The 18,012-nt window shown below is 38.7% G+C and overlaps 1 protein-coding gene across 10 annotated transcripts in view; it reads left to right on the top strand.

Annotated features, from left to right (window-relative positions):
• LOC148876383 (endonuclease/exonuclease/phosphatase family protein) overlaps positions 1-18,012 on the top strand; it is a 39,022-nt gene that overhangs the window by 20,520 nt on the left and 490 nt on the right. For 8 of the 10 annotated variants that reach the window (XM_088966707.1, XM_088966714.1, XM_088966713.1 and 5 more), the window contains 2 exons: positions 15,064-15,215; positions 16,825-17,552. In XM_088966707.1, coding sequence (XP_088822833.1) covers positions 15,064-15,215; positions 16,825-17,552 — 880 coding nt within the window. Of the gene's footprint in view, positions 1-15,063; positions 15,216-16,824; positions 17,718-18,012 lie in introns of those variants that run through there. The other 2 variants (XM_088966705.1, XM_088966704.1) reach the window with 1 other exon arrangement.

The raw sequence follows: 18,012 nt of genomic DNA, 5'->3' as shown, positions 1-18,012 counted from the left end.
ACATACTAGAATCAATAATCCAAAAAGAAAAGAAAGGATACAGGAACCAACTGCGCCTACATAGACAAATGGTAGAGAAGGTATCAAAAACAATAGAAGATAAAATAAAGGAGATCATAGACTAAACATGTTACTGCATCTCATTGGCAAAACCAGGCACCTGGGAAGAGGATCCTAATTAGGAAAGTTAACTTGGGTTGAGTATCTACACTACATCTCTTTGAAAACTGCTTGATATGCCTTATTTCATCTATCCCTAATTATTAGCAGAAAAATACAAAAGAAGGAAGAAGAAAAGAGGAGATAGAGAAGAGAGAAGGGAGAAGAGAAGAGAAAGTGTTTGGCAGTCAAATCTGTTTTGGTGGCACCAGAATATATTATATTATATTATATAGGGCGACACTTAAAAGATGGGGAAAGGACTCTTATGCCCCTGCAGCACTTAAAATACATAAACAGAATAAAAAAACTATGTTATTCTAAACAGAATGAGAGAAAATAAACTGAATAAAATAACCAGAATAAACTAAGCTATTTCAACACTCCCCTCAAGTTGGGACATAGATGTCAATCATGCCCAACTTGTCATACAAATCATTGTGCTGCATAGGATGAAGACCCTTGGTAAAAATATTTGCAATTTGTTCTTCTGAACTGCCATAGGGAGTGCATACTTATCTACTCACGTTTTTCCCTAATAAAATCCTTGTCCACTTCAATATATTTTGTCCTATCATGGAGGACTGGGTTTACGGCAATGTTGGTAGCAACTTTATTGTCACAATAGAGTGACATGGGGCTGTTAACTGTAAAGCCCAGTTCGCCTAATAGGTTCTTTATCCACATGATTTCAATAACTCCATGAAACATAACTCTGTATTCTGCTTCAGCACTGGACCTAGCCACCACACTTTGTTTCTTACTTCTCCAAGTAACCAAGTTTCCTCCTACAAAGGTACAATACCCACTAGTAGACTTTTTGTTATCGACTACTCCTGCCCATTCAACATCTATATACAATTCAACTTTCAAATGCCCATGTTTTTGGAACAACAAATTGGCCCTTGGGAACCTCTTAAGGTATCTAAGGATCCTTTCTACAACTTTAAAGTGGGCTGTATTAGGATTATGCATGAAGTGACTAAGGACACCCACTACATAAGCAATGTCAGGTCTGGTCATAAACAAATATAAGAGTCTCCCTACAAGTCTCTAGAACTTCTTCACATCTTTCATAGCCTCCTCCTGATTGTCACCTAACCGATGATTAGGTTCAATGGGTGAATCAATTGGTTTCACTCCTAACTTGCCCGTGTCCTCTAAAAGATCAAATATGTATTTTCTTTGAGATATAAAGATGCCCTTTTGAGAGCGAACAACTTAAATATCAAGGAAATATCGTAAGGGGCTTAGATCTTTCACTTCGAACTCAGTGGCTAAGAATTTCTTCAACTTTTGTATTTTAGTCTTCGAATCTCCTATGACTACTATGTCATCAGCATACACGATTAGAGCTGTAATTTTCCCTTCGCCTTTCTTCACAGACAGAGTATGATCTGACTGGCATTGTTTGAAACCCATTTGTTGTACAACTAAGTGAAACTTACTAAACTAGGCCCAAGGTGACTATTTCAACCCATATAATGATTTTTTGAATCTACACACCTTCTCCTCACTACCTTTGGCACAAAAACCTAGAGGCTGAGTCATGCACAACTCCTCCTCTAGGTCACTATTCAAGAATGCATTTTTAATATCTAATTGGTGAAGTTCCCATTCAAAATTAATTGCCAATAAAAGGAGGATTCTGATAGAGTTCTTCTTGGCTACTGGAGCAAAGGTTTCTACATAGTCTACTTCATGCGCTTGTGTAAACCCTTTTGCCACCAACCTGGCCTAGTACCTTTCTACTGTACCATCAGCTTACATTCAACTAGTTCTTTTCCTTCAAGAAGATCCACCAACTCCCAACTGTAATATTCGACCAACATCAAGATCATCAATAACAAGAGGATCAATATCAAGTGGATCAGGTATATCAATGGGAACAAGTGTACCTGGTTGATGGGGATTTGCCTCTGGAGAGTCTGATGATGTTGGTTGCATAGTGTAGGGTTCCACAGTTCTTGAGCTTTGTTGGCTCTTGTGGTGACAAAGGAAGACACGCAATGGAGGAGGATCAGGAAGAGGAGGTAATTGAACCTAGGTGTGTTTCTCCTCAACCTTACTCTCCCCCTGAGGAGAAATCGAAAAAAAAAGGTTGATTCTCAAAGAAGGATATATCCATAGAGACAGTACTTGCGTGAAACAGGATCATAGCATCGATAACCCTTTTGAGATAAAGGGTAATCGAGAAAAATACAAGGGATATCATGAGAATCAAGCTTACCACGAGTAGGGGACAAGTTATGAACAAAGCAATGACTTCCAAAGACATGCATTGGAATAGGGGACAAAGGAGCCTTAGGAAACAATAGTTGATGTGGGGCCTTATACTCTAGCAACCGAGACAGTATATGGTTGATAATATATGTAGCACACATAACAACATCCATCCAAAAGCGTTTCGAAACATGCATATGTAGTAGAATCCACGAGCAACTTCAAGAAGATAACTATTTTTTCTCTCAAAACATCGTTTTGTTGAGGTGTCTTAGCACAAGAACTCCGATCCGCACAAGAACTCCGATGAAGAGATCTACAACAACATCACCATGAAAGTACTCCTTTGCGTTGGACTGGAAAATATGAATCTCAGTCTAGAGTTGAGTAAAAATCATGCGCTGAAAATCTTTCACAATCTTTGGCACTTCATCTCTAGATTGCATAGGGTAAATCCAAGTATATCTAAAATAGTCATCAACCAAAGTAATGAAATACTTATATTCAGTTTTAGAAAGTAGAGTAACGGGGCCCCAAACATTGGAATATACAATGTGAAAAGGAAATTCAGATATTTTATTTTTTAAAGGAAAAGAACTTCTACAATGTTTACTCAATTGGTGTTGACAAAAAAATGTTTATTCAATTGACATGTTTGACACTATAACTCTGATTTCGGCCAAGAAGAAAGATCTCGATCAAGAGATGAGAGAAGAAGAAGAAGAAGAAGAAGAAGAAGAAGAAGAAGAAGAAGATTTAGACCAAGAACATAAGCTAGCAGTGCCAAAATTCGTATTTATAAGTTAGGGCGACCAAGTAAAACATAAAAGGTAAAAATGACAAAAGTGCCCCTGCGGCACATACATAAGATTACATCACTCCCCCTCAAGTTGGGGCGTAGATATCAATTATCCCCAATTTGTCACAAAGATTATAGTGCCACATGGAATTTAATCCTTTAGTAAGGATGTCTGCAAGTTGTTCCTCAGAGCTGATGTAGAGAGTGCAAATTTCTCCTTTTTCCAATTTTTCGCTAATGTAGTGTTTGTCAACCTCTATATGTTTAGTTCTATCATGGAGAACAGGGTTGGTTGCAATGTTAATAGCAGCCTTATTGTCACAGTATAGTGACATAGGATCATCGAGAGGAAAGCCCAATTCACCCAAGAGATTCTTTATCCATAGAAGTTCTGCCACACCATGAGATATGGCTCTATATTCAGTTTCTGCACTCGACTTGGCCACCACACTTTGTTTCTTACTCCTCCAAGTAACAAAGTCTCCCCCAACAAAAGCACAATAGCCACTAGTAGATTTTCTGTCATCCATAGAACCAGCCCAATCTGCATCAGTGTAAACCTCAACTCTTATATGCCCATGTTTTCCAAATAGGAGTCCTACCCCATGGAATTTCTTCAAATATCCAAGAACTCTATGTGCTGCCTCCAAGTGTGTGGCCTTGGGAGCATGCATAAACTGACTAAGGATTCCCACTGCATATGCAATGTTAGATCTTGTCATAGATAGATAGAGAAGTCTGCCCACCAATTTTTGATACTGCTTTATGTTTGCTATGGGCTCATCACTGCAATCCCCGAGCTTGTGGTTTACATCTATAGGAGTGTTAGTAGGTTTTGCTCCAAGCTTCCCCGTATCTTTCAGGAGATCAAGAACATATTTCCTCTGGGAGATGAAGATGCCTTGATTAGAGCGGGCCACTTCAATTCCAAGGAGATAACGTAAAGGTTCCAAATCCTTCACTTCAAATTGAGTGGCCAAGATCTCTTCAATCTTTGTATCTCTGAGTGCCAAACACCGGTGATAATAATGTTATCAACATACACAATTCAAGCTTCCATTCTTCCTTGCTCTCTCTTCACAAAGAGTGTGTGATCAGACTAGCACTGCTTAAAACCCATTTGTTGAACTGCCTTGTGGAACCTATTGAACCAGGTCCTTGAGACTGTTTTAAGCCATACAAAAATTTCTTCAGTCTACATACTTTCTACTCATCTCCTTTAGCACAAAAACTTAGAGGTTGAATCATATACACTTCTTCTAAGTTACCATTCAAAAAAGCATTTTTAATGTCTAGTTGATGAAGCTCCTAGTCTAGATTTGTTGCTAAAGAAAAGAGGACTCGAATAGAATTCATTTTTGCTACAGGTGCAAAGGTTTCCGCATAATCAACTCCATACACCTGTGAAAAACCTTTTGCAACTAGTCGGGCCTTATACCTCTCCACTGTGCCATCTGCCTTGTGTTTCACAGAGAATACCCATTTGCACCCCATAGGTTCCTTTCCTTCAGGAAGATCTACTAGCTCCCAAGTGCCATTTTTGTGAAGGGCATTGATCTCCTCCATTGTATTTGTCCATTCAGGAACAAGTAAAGCTTCTGCAACACTCTTAGGAAGGGAAACACTGTCAATAGCAGAGAGGAAAGCATGGAAAGAGGGTGAAACATGCTCATAGGATAAGGAAATGGCCATTGGGTGGTTTGTGGTGCATGATCTGACACCTTTCCTCTTAGCAATAGGAAGATCCAGATCACAATTAGAAGTATCAATATCAATGGGCTCAGGGATGTTAACTGGAATAATAGTACCTGGATGCGGTGATTGATTCAACCCCTGAGAGTTCGATGGCATAGGTTGCACAACTTCAGGATGCTCTGTGCCTATTGAACTTTGTTGATTACGGCCTTGACTTTTGTACTACTATCTACGAAAGACCCGAAATGGAGGAGGCTCAGGAGGAGAAGTAGAAAAGAAAGGCACATCTTCAAAGAAAGAAACATCCATGGATACAAAGTACTTTTTGGAAATAGGGTCAAAGCAACGATAACCTTTTTGGGAAAGGGGATAGCCAAGGAAAACACAAACAATGGCTTTGGAATCTAGCTTACCACGGGTAGGTGATAGATCATGGACAAAACACTTACACCCAAAGACACGCAAAGGGATAGGAAACAATGGAGCTGTAGGGAAGATGAGCTGATGAGGGGACTTGTACTCCAAGAGACGAGATGGCATCCGATTGATAAGATAAGCCACATTCATAATAGCATCCACCTAGAACTTTTTTGGAACATTCATGTGTAGCAACAATCCTCGAGCAACCTCTAAGAGATGACAATTCTTTCTCTCTGCAATCCCATTCTGTTGAGGGGTTCGAGCACAAGAACTACAATGAATAGAGCCACAAGTTTCAAAAAATTCTGTGAGGTCACCATGAAAATACTCTTTGGCATTGTCTGATTGGAAAATTTGAATCTTCGTTTGAAATTGTGTATACCATACGTTTGAAGGCCTTCACAAGTTTAGGAACTTTGTCTCGAGAGTGCATAGGGTACACTCACATATATCGAGAGAAGTCATCAATGAAAGATATGAAGTATCTGTAGCCATTCTCTGTTGGAATATTTACAGGTCCCCAAACATCAGAATACACAATGGAAAAGGGAACATCTGATTTTTTATTACATAAAGAAAATGAAGTTCTACAATGCTTGCTTAGCTGACACACTTGACACTGAAAATCATTAATAGACACAGACTTCAACAATTTTGGAAACAAATACTTCAAAGACTCAAAAGACAAATGACCCAAACGATTGTGCCACAAAGTAACCTGACTCTTATTTGATTGACTCAAAGACTCTGAGGCCGCAAGATCAACTCTATTCTCTAGCACAGAGGCCATTCACCATGTTCCCTTTACCAATCGTCCTCCCGGAGGCCAAATCCTGAAAGACACAAGATTGAGGAAAAAAGGTTACTGAGTAGTTCAAAGAGTGTGTAATGCTGCTAATAGATAGTAAATTAATAGGCAGTTTAGGGACATGTAAAACATCTGACAGAGGTAAGCCAAATGACAAAGATATAGATCCTTGATCAGCAATGGAGGAGAAGGATCCATCAACTAACCTCACTTTATCTTTGCCAGAAAGAAGGGTGTATGATTGGAAAAAGGTTGACTTACCTGTCATGTGATTGGAAGCACCAGAATCAATAATCCATGGGGATTCAGAGGTATTAGCAGACACATGGAATGTAGAAGCTAAGTTACCTGAGGAAGAGGCAAAAAAGGTTGAAGGAGTTGGTCCAGAATCAGTTTGTGTGAGGGCCCTACCATATTGCTCCAAATGGTCACGAAAGGCAGTGATAATATTTTCCTTAAGATCAAACCTAGGGGGTTAATCCTGAGAGTTCATAGTAGTTCCTCCACTCTGCAACTCATGAGAGGCCAAATTAGCCGAGGTGAACCTTTTCTGATTTGGTTTCTTGTTCTGTTCTTGTGCTGATTTCTTATTTAAGTCTTGTGCCCACTTCAGCTTGCCATGCAATTCCCAACATGTCTCCCATGTGTGTCGGGATTTCTGACAATGAGAGCACCACAGTTTATCCTTATCATCAACCATTTTCTGATCATCTCCCTTTCTTGCTGAATTTATATTACCTCTTGTGGCTAAGGCAATGGTCTCTCCCTTGGGAGGATTCATGGCAGATTTCTTACTTTCCTCGGATTGAACTAGTGCATACACCTCTTGGACAGAGGGAAGATCCTTGCTGCCCAAAATTTGAACTCGAATGGGTTCATATATGGGATTAAGTCCTAACAGAAAGGCAAATACCCACTGCTGTGTCACTAACTGTTTGTAGGCTTTGGCATCCTTTTCACTCTCCCAGTCAATATTCTGATAGTAATCTAACTCTTTCCAGATAGATGTGAGGGCAGAATAGTAGGTGGATAAGCTTCTTTCCCATTGTTTACATGTTGCAGACTTGGCTTGCAATTGCAAGATTCTAGCATAGTGCCTCTGTTCGGTGTAAGTTGACCTTGCTTGTTCCCATATTTTCTTGGCTGTTTCAGCCCACATAAAGTTCTGCTTCACTGATGGTACCATAGTTGTCAAGAGCCATGACATAATCATGCAGTTTTCCTGGTCCCACTTATCATATTCAGCTCTACCAGTCCTAGGTTCCTTCACTTTTCCATATATCCTGTTTTACATCGGGCTGTGATGTACAACTGCATCTCCTTTGATCATGTCAAATAATTTTTGCCATCTAAGGGAGTAATGGTTGTTGGAAAGCTCATGGAGTCAATACTGTTGTTCCTCCTTGGTTGAAAGAAGTTCTAGAGGTTGCTAAATCCAAGGTTCAAAGTATCGATACGATACGAGTTTCGGTCGTATTGTATCGGTACTTAGAAATGGCCAAAACACTTTTTTTTAATTTTTTTTTCAAACTTTGGTTTTTTAGAAAGATTATAGGCTGGTTTTTATTAAAAAAATGGGGGTTTGGAACACCTGGAAACAGTCGTTTCGGATTGTATCGTTTGTAAAAGATACGATACGATATGCCCCGTATCGGGCGTATTAGTACTCTTCTGCTATACCAGCCATCTGAACAAGTTCACAGGTGTAACAGACTTCTCCAAGGCTAATATAAGCCACAAGCATCAGTGCACTGTTGCCGTAACAGTCAACCAAACCAGGTCACTCATGACCTACAACTAATTCCATAAGTTCACATGTTTCTGGATCATCTGACCCATAAAGAAGGGGTTAAACTTCCCTTATACCATTCGGTCAAGGCAACCCTCAACTTGTTCTTGGTACCAGTGCCAAGAACCAAAGAAAAAAGGTTAAAAAAAACTGTCCGAGTACAGTTCAAGTGGTTTTTGGGTTTTCCAGTCCAATAGTAATAAAGGGAATAGAAGAAAAAGGAGCCACCAACCTCTTGGAAGGACTCAACCAGTCATCAAGACTCTTCTGCAATCACTTCAATTGAGTTTTCGCCCAGAATAGGAGAGGGAGATCCAACCGATGGGTTCTCAGGTCCAGAACAATCATTTGCAATCACTTAGTTGAGTTTCTGCCTAGAACTGGAGAGGGAGATTCAGAAAGAACTTGGTTTCTTCATTCTCAGTCGAGTGAACACAGAGGATGTCATCGACCAAAAAAAAAATTTACAGAGCACCGACCTGCTCTGATACCATGATTTCGGCAAAGAAGAAAGATCTCGATCAAGAGATGAGAGAAGAAGAAGAAGAAGAAGAAGAAGAAGAAGAAGAAGAAGAAGAGAGGAGAGAAATAAGAGGCGAGAAGATTTAGATTGAGAACATAAGCTGGCGGTGCCAGAATTCGTATTTATAAGTTAGGGTGACTAATAAAACATAAAAGGTAAAAATGGAAAAAGTGCCCCTACGACACATAACTAAGATTACATCAAACTCTTTAACTGACAAAGACTTAAATAACTTTGGAAACATAAGCTTTAATGACTCAAAAGAAAGATGACCAAGGCATTTATAAAAAAAAAGAAAGATGACCAAGACAACTATGCCATAAGTAGGTGTGACTCTCACATGACGAACTCAAAGACTCTGTAGCCATAAGACCGGCTTTGTTTTCCAACACGTAGAGACCATCCACCATGCTTCCTCTACAAATCGTCCTCTTCGAGGTCAAATCCTAAAACACACAAGAAGGGAAGAAAGTTACTGAACAATTCAAAGAGTGAGTAATACTGCTAATGGAAAGTAAATTGCTAGGCAATTTTGGAACATGTAACACATTAGCGAGGGTAAGGCCGAGAGGAAGGGAGATGGTTGTTTGATCGGCTATGGTAGAGAATGACCCATTGGTCAATCTCACCTTATCTCTCTTAGAGAGGAGGTTATATGTTTGAAATAAATTTGACTTACTAGTCATGTGATTTGAAGCTCTAGAGTCAATTATTTAGGGGGAATCGGATGTATAAGATGACACATGGAAGCAAGTGGTAAGAGTTACCTGATGTAGATGCAAAGGAGGTAGGAGTTGGGCTAGAATCCATCTGGCGAAGTGTTTTACCATATAATTCCAAATGGTCACTAAAAGAATTGATAATCTCTTCATTGGGATCAGAACTAGGGGACTATCGTGGGACTAGTCTCTTGAGATGCCACATTTGCTGAGTTATATTTCTTCTAAGTCTGCTGAGCTGGCTTCTTACTCTGATCAGATGTTGATTTCTTACTTAATTCCTGAGCCCACTTGAACTTCCCATGGAGGTCCCAACATGTCTTTAGTGTGCTTGGACTTTTGACACTGGGTGCACCAAAGTTTGTCTTTGTCATCTATTCTCTTCTGCATATCACCCTTCTTAAAAGAACCTCCGCCATTTGCACTAGTACCTCCCCGGACTGCCAATGCAATTGGCTCCCCCTTTGTACCATTTATCACACTTATTCTACTCTCTTCAGACTGAACTAAGGCATAAACCTCTTGGATTGAAGGTAAGTCCTTACTTCCCAAGATTTTCACCCTAATAGACCCATACATAGGGTTTAGCCCCAAAAGAAAAGCAAATACTTGCTGCTGAGAGACAAGTGATTTGTAGGCCTTTGCATCATCACATTTCCAATTCACACTTTGATAATGATCCAGTTCCTTCTAGATTGATGTCAAATCTGAATAATACTCTCCCCCTGCTTGCAAGTGGAGGATTCATCTTGTAGTTGGTATATCTTTGCATAGTGCATGTGCTCCAAATAGGTAGATTTTGCTTGCTCCCAAATTTCGCAAGCTGTTTCAGCCCATATGAATGCCTTCCTTACTTGTGGCAACATGGAAATCAAGAGCCACAACATCATCATACTATTTTCTTGGTTCCACTTGTTATGTTCAATACGTCCAGCCTTTGGTTCCTTCACTTCACCATTAATATACCCTATTTTCCCCCTAGCAGTAATGTAGAGTTTAATTCCCCTAGACCATTCAAGGTAATTTAGTCCATCAAAGGGAATTACAGGCATGAGGAAACTCATATCCAGCTCCCCACTCATTTTGTTTTAACCTCTAGAAACTCAAGAAGTTGCAGAATTCTCAGAGGACATGGTTCAGTTCACTATTCAGCCTCCACACACACCTTAAGATCCCTCTTGACACCAAAAATAGTTCTAAAAGCACACCAGAGATGCACACACTCCAGTCTGGACAGTCTGAACACAGACCAACAGTCACAGTCCACCATTCCTCCAGATCAACCAAACCCACCAGCTATTAGGAGAGACCATACAACAGTGTCATTGCGCCAAAACGGGTAAAAAACAGATCATACGAGACCTACAGGTGTTTCATTCTCAGGTATAGGATCACACGATCCACAGAAAAGCGGTTTGAACCTAACAACCACTCTGGCAGCATTCAGCAGTCTTGATTCATATGATTTTTTCTTGGTAAACGACCAAGAGAAGGAAGAAGGAAGTACAAAAAAAAATTTTATCAGTCGTAGGTTATCTTTTTCTGACCTCAGTCTGGAAAAACAGCAAGATGAAGAACAAAAAAAACACTTGTTCGATATGCTCTCAAACCCAGTAGCACTGCTCTGATACCATATTAGCAGAAAAGTACAAAAGAATTAAGGAAGAAGAGAGGAGAGATCTGAGAGGGAGAAGAGAAGAGAAAGTGTTTGGGAGTCAAATCTGTTCTGGCGGCGCCAGAATATATTATATTATATACGGCGACACTTAAAAGATGGGGAAAGGACTCTTATGCCCCTGCAGCACTTACAGTACATAAACAGAATATAAAAATTAAGTTATTCTAAACAGAACAAGAAAAATAAACTGAATAAAATAACCAGAATAAACTAAGTTATTTCAACACTTGTAAAGGCATGCTTTGCATTCAATCACGATGTGTTAATGGTTTTTGCACATAAATTCTTCTTACAATGTAATATATACCCAAATTTCCTTGAACTCATGAGATTTAAGATGTGAAGAATCTCAAGGCAATGATTTTCCTTTCCCTTTGCTTTCCAAGAAGACCTGTACCATATCATTTCTTCCAGAGTAGCTTGTGTAATGATCAGTTGGAAGGTGCCAGTAGAGAAGAAGCTCAAAGTTCAATTTTGATGGGTGCAGTCTTGGGAATCTTGGAGTTCCAGGGATTGGGGAATGGGGGTATAATCAGGGATCACAATGGATACATTCTTCTTAGCTTTTCTGGTCCCATTGGCTTTGAAAATTCTATAAGGGCTGAACTACATGCTTTGATTCAGGGCAAAATCTATGGTGCATGGACTGCACCATGAAGCAAAAAATGTGAACCAGTGATAAAATGACATGTCACAGTTGAAAAGTAGGTCATGTGGTGTCTTTAACATGATTGGTTGAAATCTTGATTTAACGTGTTGCAAATATTCATTAATATACTATAGTTGGACTCTTGATTCAGGGCCTAAAATTGATGATTATGAAAGGATTGGAGAACATGAAGGTAAAGGGAGATTGCCAAATAATAATTTGGTGGATGAGGAAACAAGATATGATTCCTTGGAAAGTCAGGATGGTGGTGAGACAGGCACACTCTTTGGACACCATATTTAGTAGCTCACTCAACTGGGTGCCTAGAAGTGCAAATGAATTAGCAGACTCTGTAGCTAGGGCCAGACGGGAAGGGTGACAAGGAATCAGGTTGAATAGGGATGTCCAGGGCTTGTGATTTCCAGTTATTATTGTAACCTTAACTCCATGAAATAGGAGTTTGTATTATTCTATCTTGGAATCTGATTGCACCATCTTTAGCTTGCTTCTTACCTTTTGAGCAATGTGGTAGTTCTCTTTAATGAAATTCCTTTGTGTCTTCAGAATGAGACTTCAACTGAGGTTGGATAGATAAATAAACTATTATATTAGAGATCGGGGACATACTTGGTTCAACCATAAAAGTTGAGAATTCCACCAACACTAAAAACCATTCCTAGACCTGGCTTCTTGAGCCAATAAGTGAGCAGCTAAGTCCCTGTTTGGCAACGTTCCGTGAGAGTGTTTCTGCTATTTCTGGCATTCCTGCAGAACAAAAACATGTTTGGCAAAAATAAAACGAAAGAAACGAGCCATTCCTGCGTGAAAACAGCACCCAAAGAACGTGTTCTTTGGGAGTGACAAATCGGCAGTCTCAAAGAACATGTTCTCTGGGAATGCGCAGTTCCCACAACGTCCCTTATTAATTACAAATACGTGTGCCACATTCTCACGTGAGAGTAGGGGCATTTTTGTCATTCCGCTCAAAATAATAAATTCTAAGCCATAATGTTCATTCATCATTCCTCTGACCTCATCTCTACCAATGCATAACCCAGGGAGGTGAACGCTGAGTCAAGGACAGTGAATGGCCAGAAACACATCTCCGACGGCTTTTTTCCAACCAAAATCATTTACACAGGTATGGCTGTCTTCTTGCTGTTTCTTTGTTGTAGACATGTGGACGCTCTGTTTTTTGGTCCTCTGATCTGTAGTTCTCCCAACCCTTGTTTTGAGAGATAGAGATAACGGTAACTAGCTTAAAACACTAGTAGATTACTCTGCATTTCTCCCAACCTGTTTTGGTTGGAGTTAGGTCTTAAATCCTAAAACGTAATTATTCTCCCAAAATCAGAGAATCTAACACATTGCAAGCAAGGTGAGATAATGGATATACAGCCTGTCAGTCTCCACACACTCTTCTCTCAAACAAATAATCCAACAGTGGCTTCCACCCCAGTTGTTTCCATCCCTTGTGCAAGTTCAACCCCCCAAACCCTGCAAATCTCCTCTAATCTGTCCACCAACTATCCTCCACCAACTTCCTCTCTAAACCAACATGTACAAGTAGCAAAAGCAAACCCATTACTAATGGGGCAAGACAGGAGCAATTTCTATTACAAAGTGATTAAGGAAGTTCAAGTGGTGCCACATTTTATTGGTGAATGGGGAGATATTACTATAACATTGAAGGATGGGACCAAGGTAGACCTTGGAAGTGTACCCAGGTTTAGGAAATTGTCAATAATTGCCTTTTCATGGCTGATTAATCTGTGGTTTCGGAGGTAAAGGAAGCTCGGCTGAAAGGTTTTCTGATGGCCTTATTTGTTTAATTTGTTTTGCAATTTCAACCAAAGTCCCTTAAATGAGGTATGTAATAGTTTTCTTTTTGGAAAATTTAACAGAAACTCTGTAGATGGTAATTACAAGGAAATTTGTTTGCAATTTTGATTTGTACAACTTCTGTTGCTTGGTAGTTGGGAGAGTCAGTCTTGCATGCATTGGTTTTATTTGCATTTGTTAGAAATCTACCATTGATTATCAATTTGATAGTTGAGAATGGAAATGGTAGAATATAAAAGACAAACACAGAGAGCAAAAGAGACCCATAGGAAACAGAGCATAACAAGAAACACTTGACAAAGACTAAAGGCTAAGGACTAAGCACATGCAACTAAAGGCTAACACAGCACAACCCCTAAACACCTAAACAAGACCAGAAACACCATTGTTGACTTTCCGACTTCTTGAATATGCACTAGATATTCTAGTGTTTACAACTTATTTCTATTGTTAATTCTACTATTTTCTTACACAAATATTCTACTATTTCCAAATTCCAAAAAAGCAACACCATTCATTCATCAAAACTAATAACATTTGTTAGGAGTGGCCGAATTATTTCCATTTTATTTATTTTATATTTGTAGTTATGTTGTTCACTTCTACTGTTTACCTTAAATAGTGGAATGATGAAAAATTTACAGTTCAAAACACGGGTAAGAAATAGTTTAGTTACCCAAACATTATTTCTATTTCTATAGAACAAAAATCCATTCTCAATGAACAAATTGAACGAGAAATATATACAAACTGAATAGAAACAAATACCATAGAAATAGACTTAATTTGATCAAGCCAACTATAAGAAGACCAAAATAAATACTAGAATCCAGCCCATTAAGGGCTCTAATAGCTGAAAGAGAATCCGATTGAAAACAATAAACTCACCTTATTTGGATAAACCAATCGGAAATTCAAAATGGTCACTCTTAAAATCTTGACTTCAGACTTGAAACCAGCTCTGAATATAAGTAGGCTGTCACCAACAAAAGACTAAGAAACTTGTTAAATAAAGGTCTGAAGCATCATAATTCTATTTTGTAGTCTCCGATACCATCTCGACCAAATAATATTAAATAAATTAGGGTTCCAAGATGAGATGCAAGTAATTGTATTAAAAGAATAAATAAATAAACAGAACTAAGGGTGTCTAAAATGATCAACCCCCGTCCTTCAAGAGAATTTATTTTATCAAGAGAGGCTTTGTATGTACAGTTACAAGAATGGGTCTCTTGGGCAAAATGGACAAAACAAAGAAACCGATAACTGCAGCCACTAGCGTTGCATCAGTTTGGTTATAAGCATACAGCATTAAGCTCAGGTTTAACTCACAGCCACTAGCATTGCTTCTTGACGGTCTTAACCATGTAATGGCAACTCCTACAGTAGGATTCTGTCTATCCTAGGGCCTAGGGGTGATCACTTCTAGCCTGGTATAGAATCCCAGCCTAGTAATTTCCAGGTTTTGGCCTAGGTTTTCCGTCCAGGCTTGGCTTGGGCCCCAGGCCTGGCTCCAATACTTTAGGCCTGGTCTGGAATATACATATGTATGTATTGTTATTATTTTATATGTATACAAATAGTAAATATGATACTTATAAATCAGCCTAGGGTGCAGGTCAGGACTATGCCCCTTATCATAGGTGCTAAGCTCGGCCTAGCCTGGCCTGACCCATGATCACCCCTAGTCTATCCCCATTAAATTGTATTTATTTATTTCATTGTATTGATATTTCCTTTTCTGTTGTCCAATGTACAGATGGAAAGGAGGAAGAAGTATCAAATTGGAAGGTTCAGATCATGTTCCTGTTTTTGTCAATTTAATGGAAATTCCAAATCTTTCACAGCATGATACTCCATTTTTATCTGCTAGATATGTGCCTGGAGTCCATGGGTTCCAACAGACTATTGGTATGCAAAATTTCCCCATCCTTTGTGACAAATGCATTGTGTTTGTTGTTCTTGTTTGTTCCTACTTCTTAGAAAAGACATGGCACCTATACCTGAGAATAGGGGTGATGATGAGCCAGGCTCAGGCTGGGCATAGCACCATGGTAAGGGCTATAGCCTGCCTGGGCCTAGGCCTAGGCCTGGTCCAGGCTTCGGGCCTATGCTATATATAATTTAATATAAAGTATTATAACATTTTGTATTATATAAAATATTCTATATAACTTGTATTATGTGCCATATTATAATATTTATATATAGTACAAAAGAACACATATATGTATGTATATATTGCAGGATGGGCTGGGCTGGGCCACGCCAGGATTTTGTGCTGGGCTACAAATAATCACCCCTACCTGGGAATGGTTTCTATGTTTTTAAAGCATTTACAGGACATTTTTCTTCTAAAATATTTCCTGTAACTTGTTGGGCTATATGCAAGAACATAGGTTAGGACTCTTAGGACATGCTAACATTTCAGAACTAAGGCTGTTATTTGGTATACATGTGGACTTTACCCTTGTACTGGTTTAGGTTATGGCGTTTTAACTTTTCTATTTGCCAAGAAGAATCTTGTGTTTAACAAATGCAAATGAGGGACTGACTTGGGATTGGAGGAATCATGGATTAGAAGGTTTGACAAACTGCTTTATTCTTTTATAGAGACAAATGCAGAAATTTGTTTCATGAATAGATAAAAATTAATATGGTTAGCTTTTGAATGCTTTGGGTTCTTTTTGAATACTTGTATCTACTAAGAATATAGAAACAAGTAAACTCCAAAGACGGGTTAACATCAATATGACAATAACATAATTGAAGAAGAGAACTGGAGCAGAAAAAACAATATGGGGATTAGTAGGTCTTTATTATCTCAGATTTTTTCAGGGACAGCCTTATATTTTTGATGCCCATATGATTACTAGGGACTGTCAAGTTTACAGGTGGATTGCTGTCTTCTACTTGATTTAGGGTCTTGAGGACTGCTACTTTGGTTGCTATGATTCCTTTAAGAGATATCACTGCTTGTGTTGTTCATCTGGTTGGAATCCTTCCCTGTTTATGGTATTTCCCTTGCCAGTGACATAGTTTTTGGTTTTGCCCTCTTTGTGTTAAATTACTTAACAATCATCATCATCAACCTTATCCTAGCTACAATTACACATGGCATTCTTTCCTATCTATCTAGGGCTGCATATTCACTTAAAAAACGAGAATCAAGTGTTTTGCAGTGAATTGAGCAAGGTTCTTTTTAACATGTAGCTAACATATAATTGGTACTCAATTTCTATTGCTTTCTCTTGTTGAATATTTATTTATCGTTGTAATTGTAAATATGTTTCTGTATCCTTTGTAAATTAAATGAGCTGAAAAGGCGAGAAGGAAAGCAAAATTCATGCTTTAAATTTTGAGCCATTTTCATATTTCTGTACATTGTGAATTTATGAGCAAGAGTTCTTAGTACTTCTCAACCACATTTCCTCGTGCAGTAATTATCGTATTTTCATTTTTTGATGTATGTGCCTTTTATTTACGTCTACAAGTTTTCTAAATAATTACCCTGATACAGAGTCATTGCTTATGAAAAGACATGTAGCTGCACGGGATAAAAATGATGGTGTCTCAGAAGTAGTTTCAGATGCAAACATTAAAGTGGAGAGTTGCAGTGAGAATGCAAAAAGCTCATTTTCAGATGAAAAGGTTCCTGCCTCAAATGAAGAGTCTCAAGGTTTTGGTTTGAGAAAAAATGAACATTTCAGTGATGTTTCTAGTATGGCTTCAGAGAACACTATGACAATGTCGAGAAGTAAAGCTACAAAATTAATATCTTTTGAGTGCATGGAAACCAGAAAAAAGGCAAGACATAGTAATTGTTCTCAACTCACATTGAGCTCATTCTTCAAGAAAAAGCTTAACCATGATGTCTTTGATACCGATGGTTCTGATTTTTCACTTGTTCAAGTAGACAAGTCAGATGTAAAGGCTGGTTCTCCTCATGTAACCGGAGAAATGATTCTCCCCAGTGAAACGCCATTAGGTGATGATAAAAGCAGTATCTGCAAGAAGAATGAGTTGAACACGACCCCACCTGCTCCTTATCATGCAAATATAAATGGTTGTGGTTCTTCTGGAAAGGAGAAAAACAATGTTGCATTGTTGGAGTGGCAAAGGATCCAAGAGCACATGCAGAATAGTGTACCTCTATGCAAGGGCCATAGTGAGCCTTGTGTTACACGGGTAGTGAAGAAAGAAGGTCCAAACTTGGGTCGTAGGTTTTATGTCTGCGCTCGTGCCGAGGTACTAACACATGGGGGTACATTGAGTTGGTATTTTCAGCTTCTAGTTATCACTAATGTGATAGTTTCATTGTTTTATACTGTTAACTCAACAAGGGATATATGGATATTGATTAATTAAAATAGTTAAAGCTGTTGATAGTCCAAAAGTAAATTTTAGTGGTAACATAAAGGTCGTAAAGTCCTAATTTTATTATTCATATTTGTATATGCATTTTAAAGATGCCAAGAATTCAAGTAGTTATGTTGCTGATTATATTTTTCTTTGGGTTAATTCTTAAGTTGGTATTACTAATCAGTTCTCATGTGGCACTCCTTATCCCCCTCCCCCAAGCCGTCCAGAAAAAATAGAAAACAAGAAAAAAAAAAAAAAAAGAAAGGGTTGTTAAGTATTAGTTATTTAAATAAATAATAATAGATATCCTTTATGTCTACAGCACTTGGGGTTGAGAATTGTATCT

This window comes from Nelumbo lutea, chromosome 1, assembly GCF_056320005.1.
Source record: "Nelumbo lutea isolate HS-2025 chromosome 1, American lotus-T2T, whole genome shotgun sequence".
NCBI classification, from domain to species: Eukaryota; Viridiplantae; Streptophyta; class Magnoliopsida; order Proteales; family Nelumbonaceae; genus Nelumbo; species Nelumbo lutea.
Note: the sequence above shows the minus strand (reverse complement) of the source record. Positions and strands in the feature narration are given on the sequence as shown.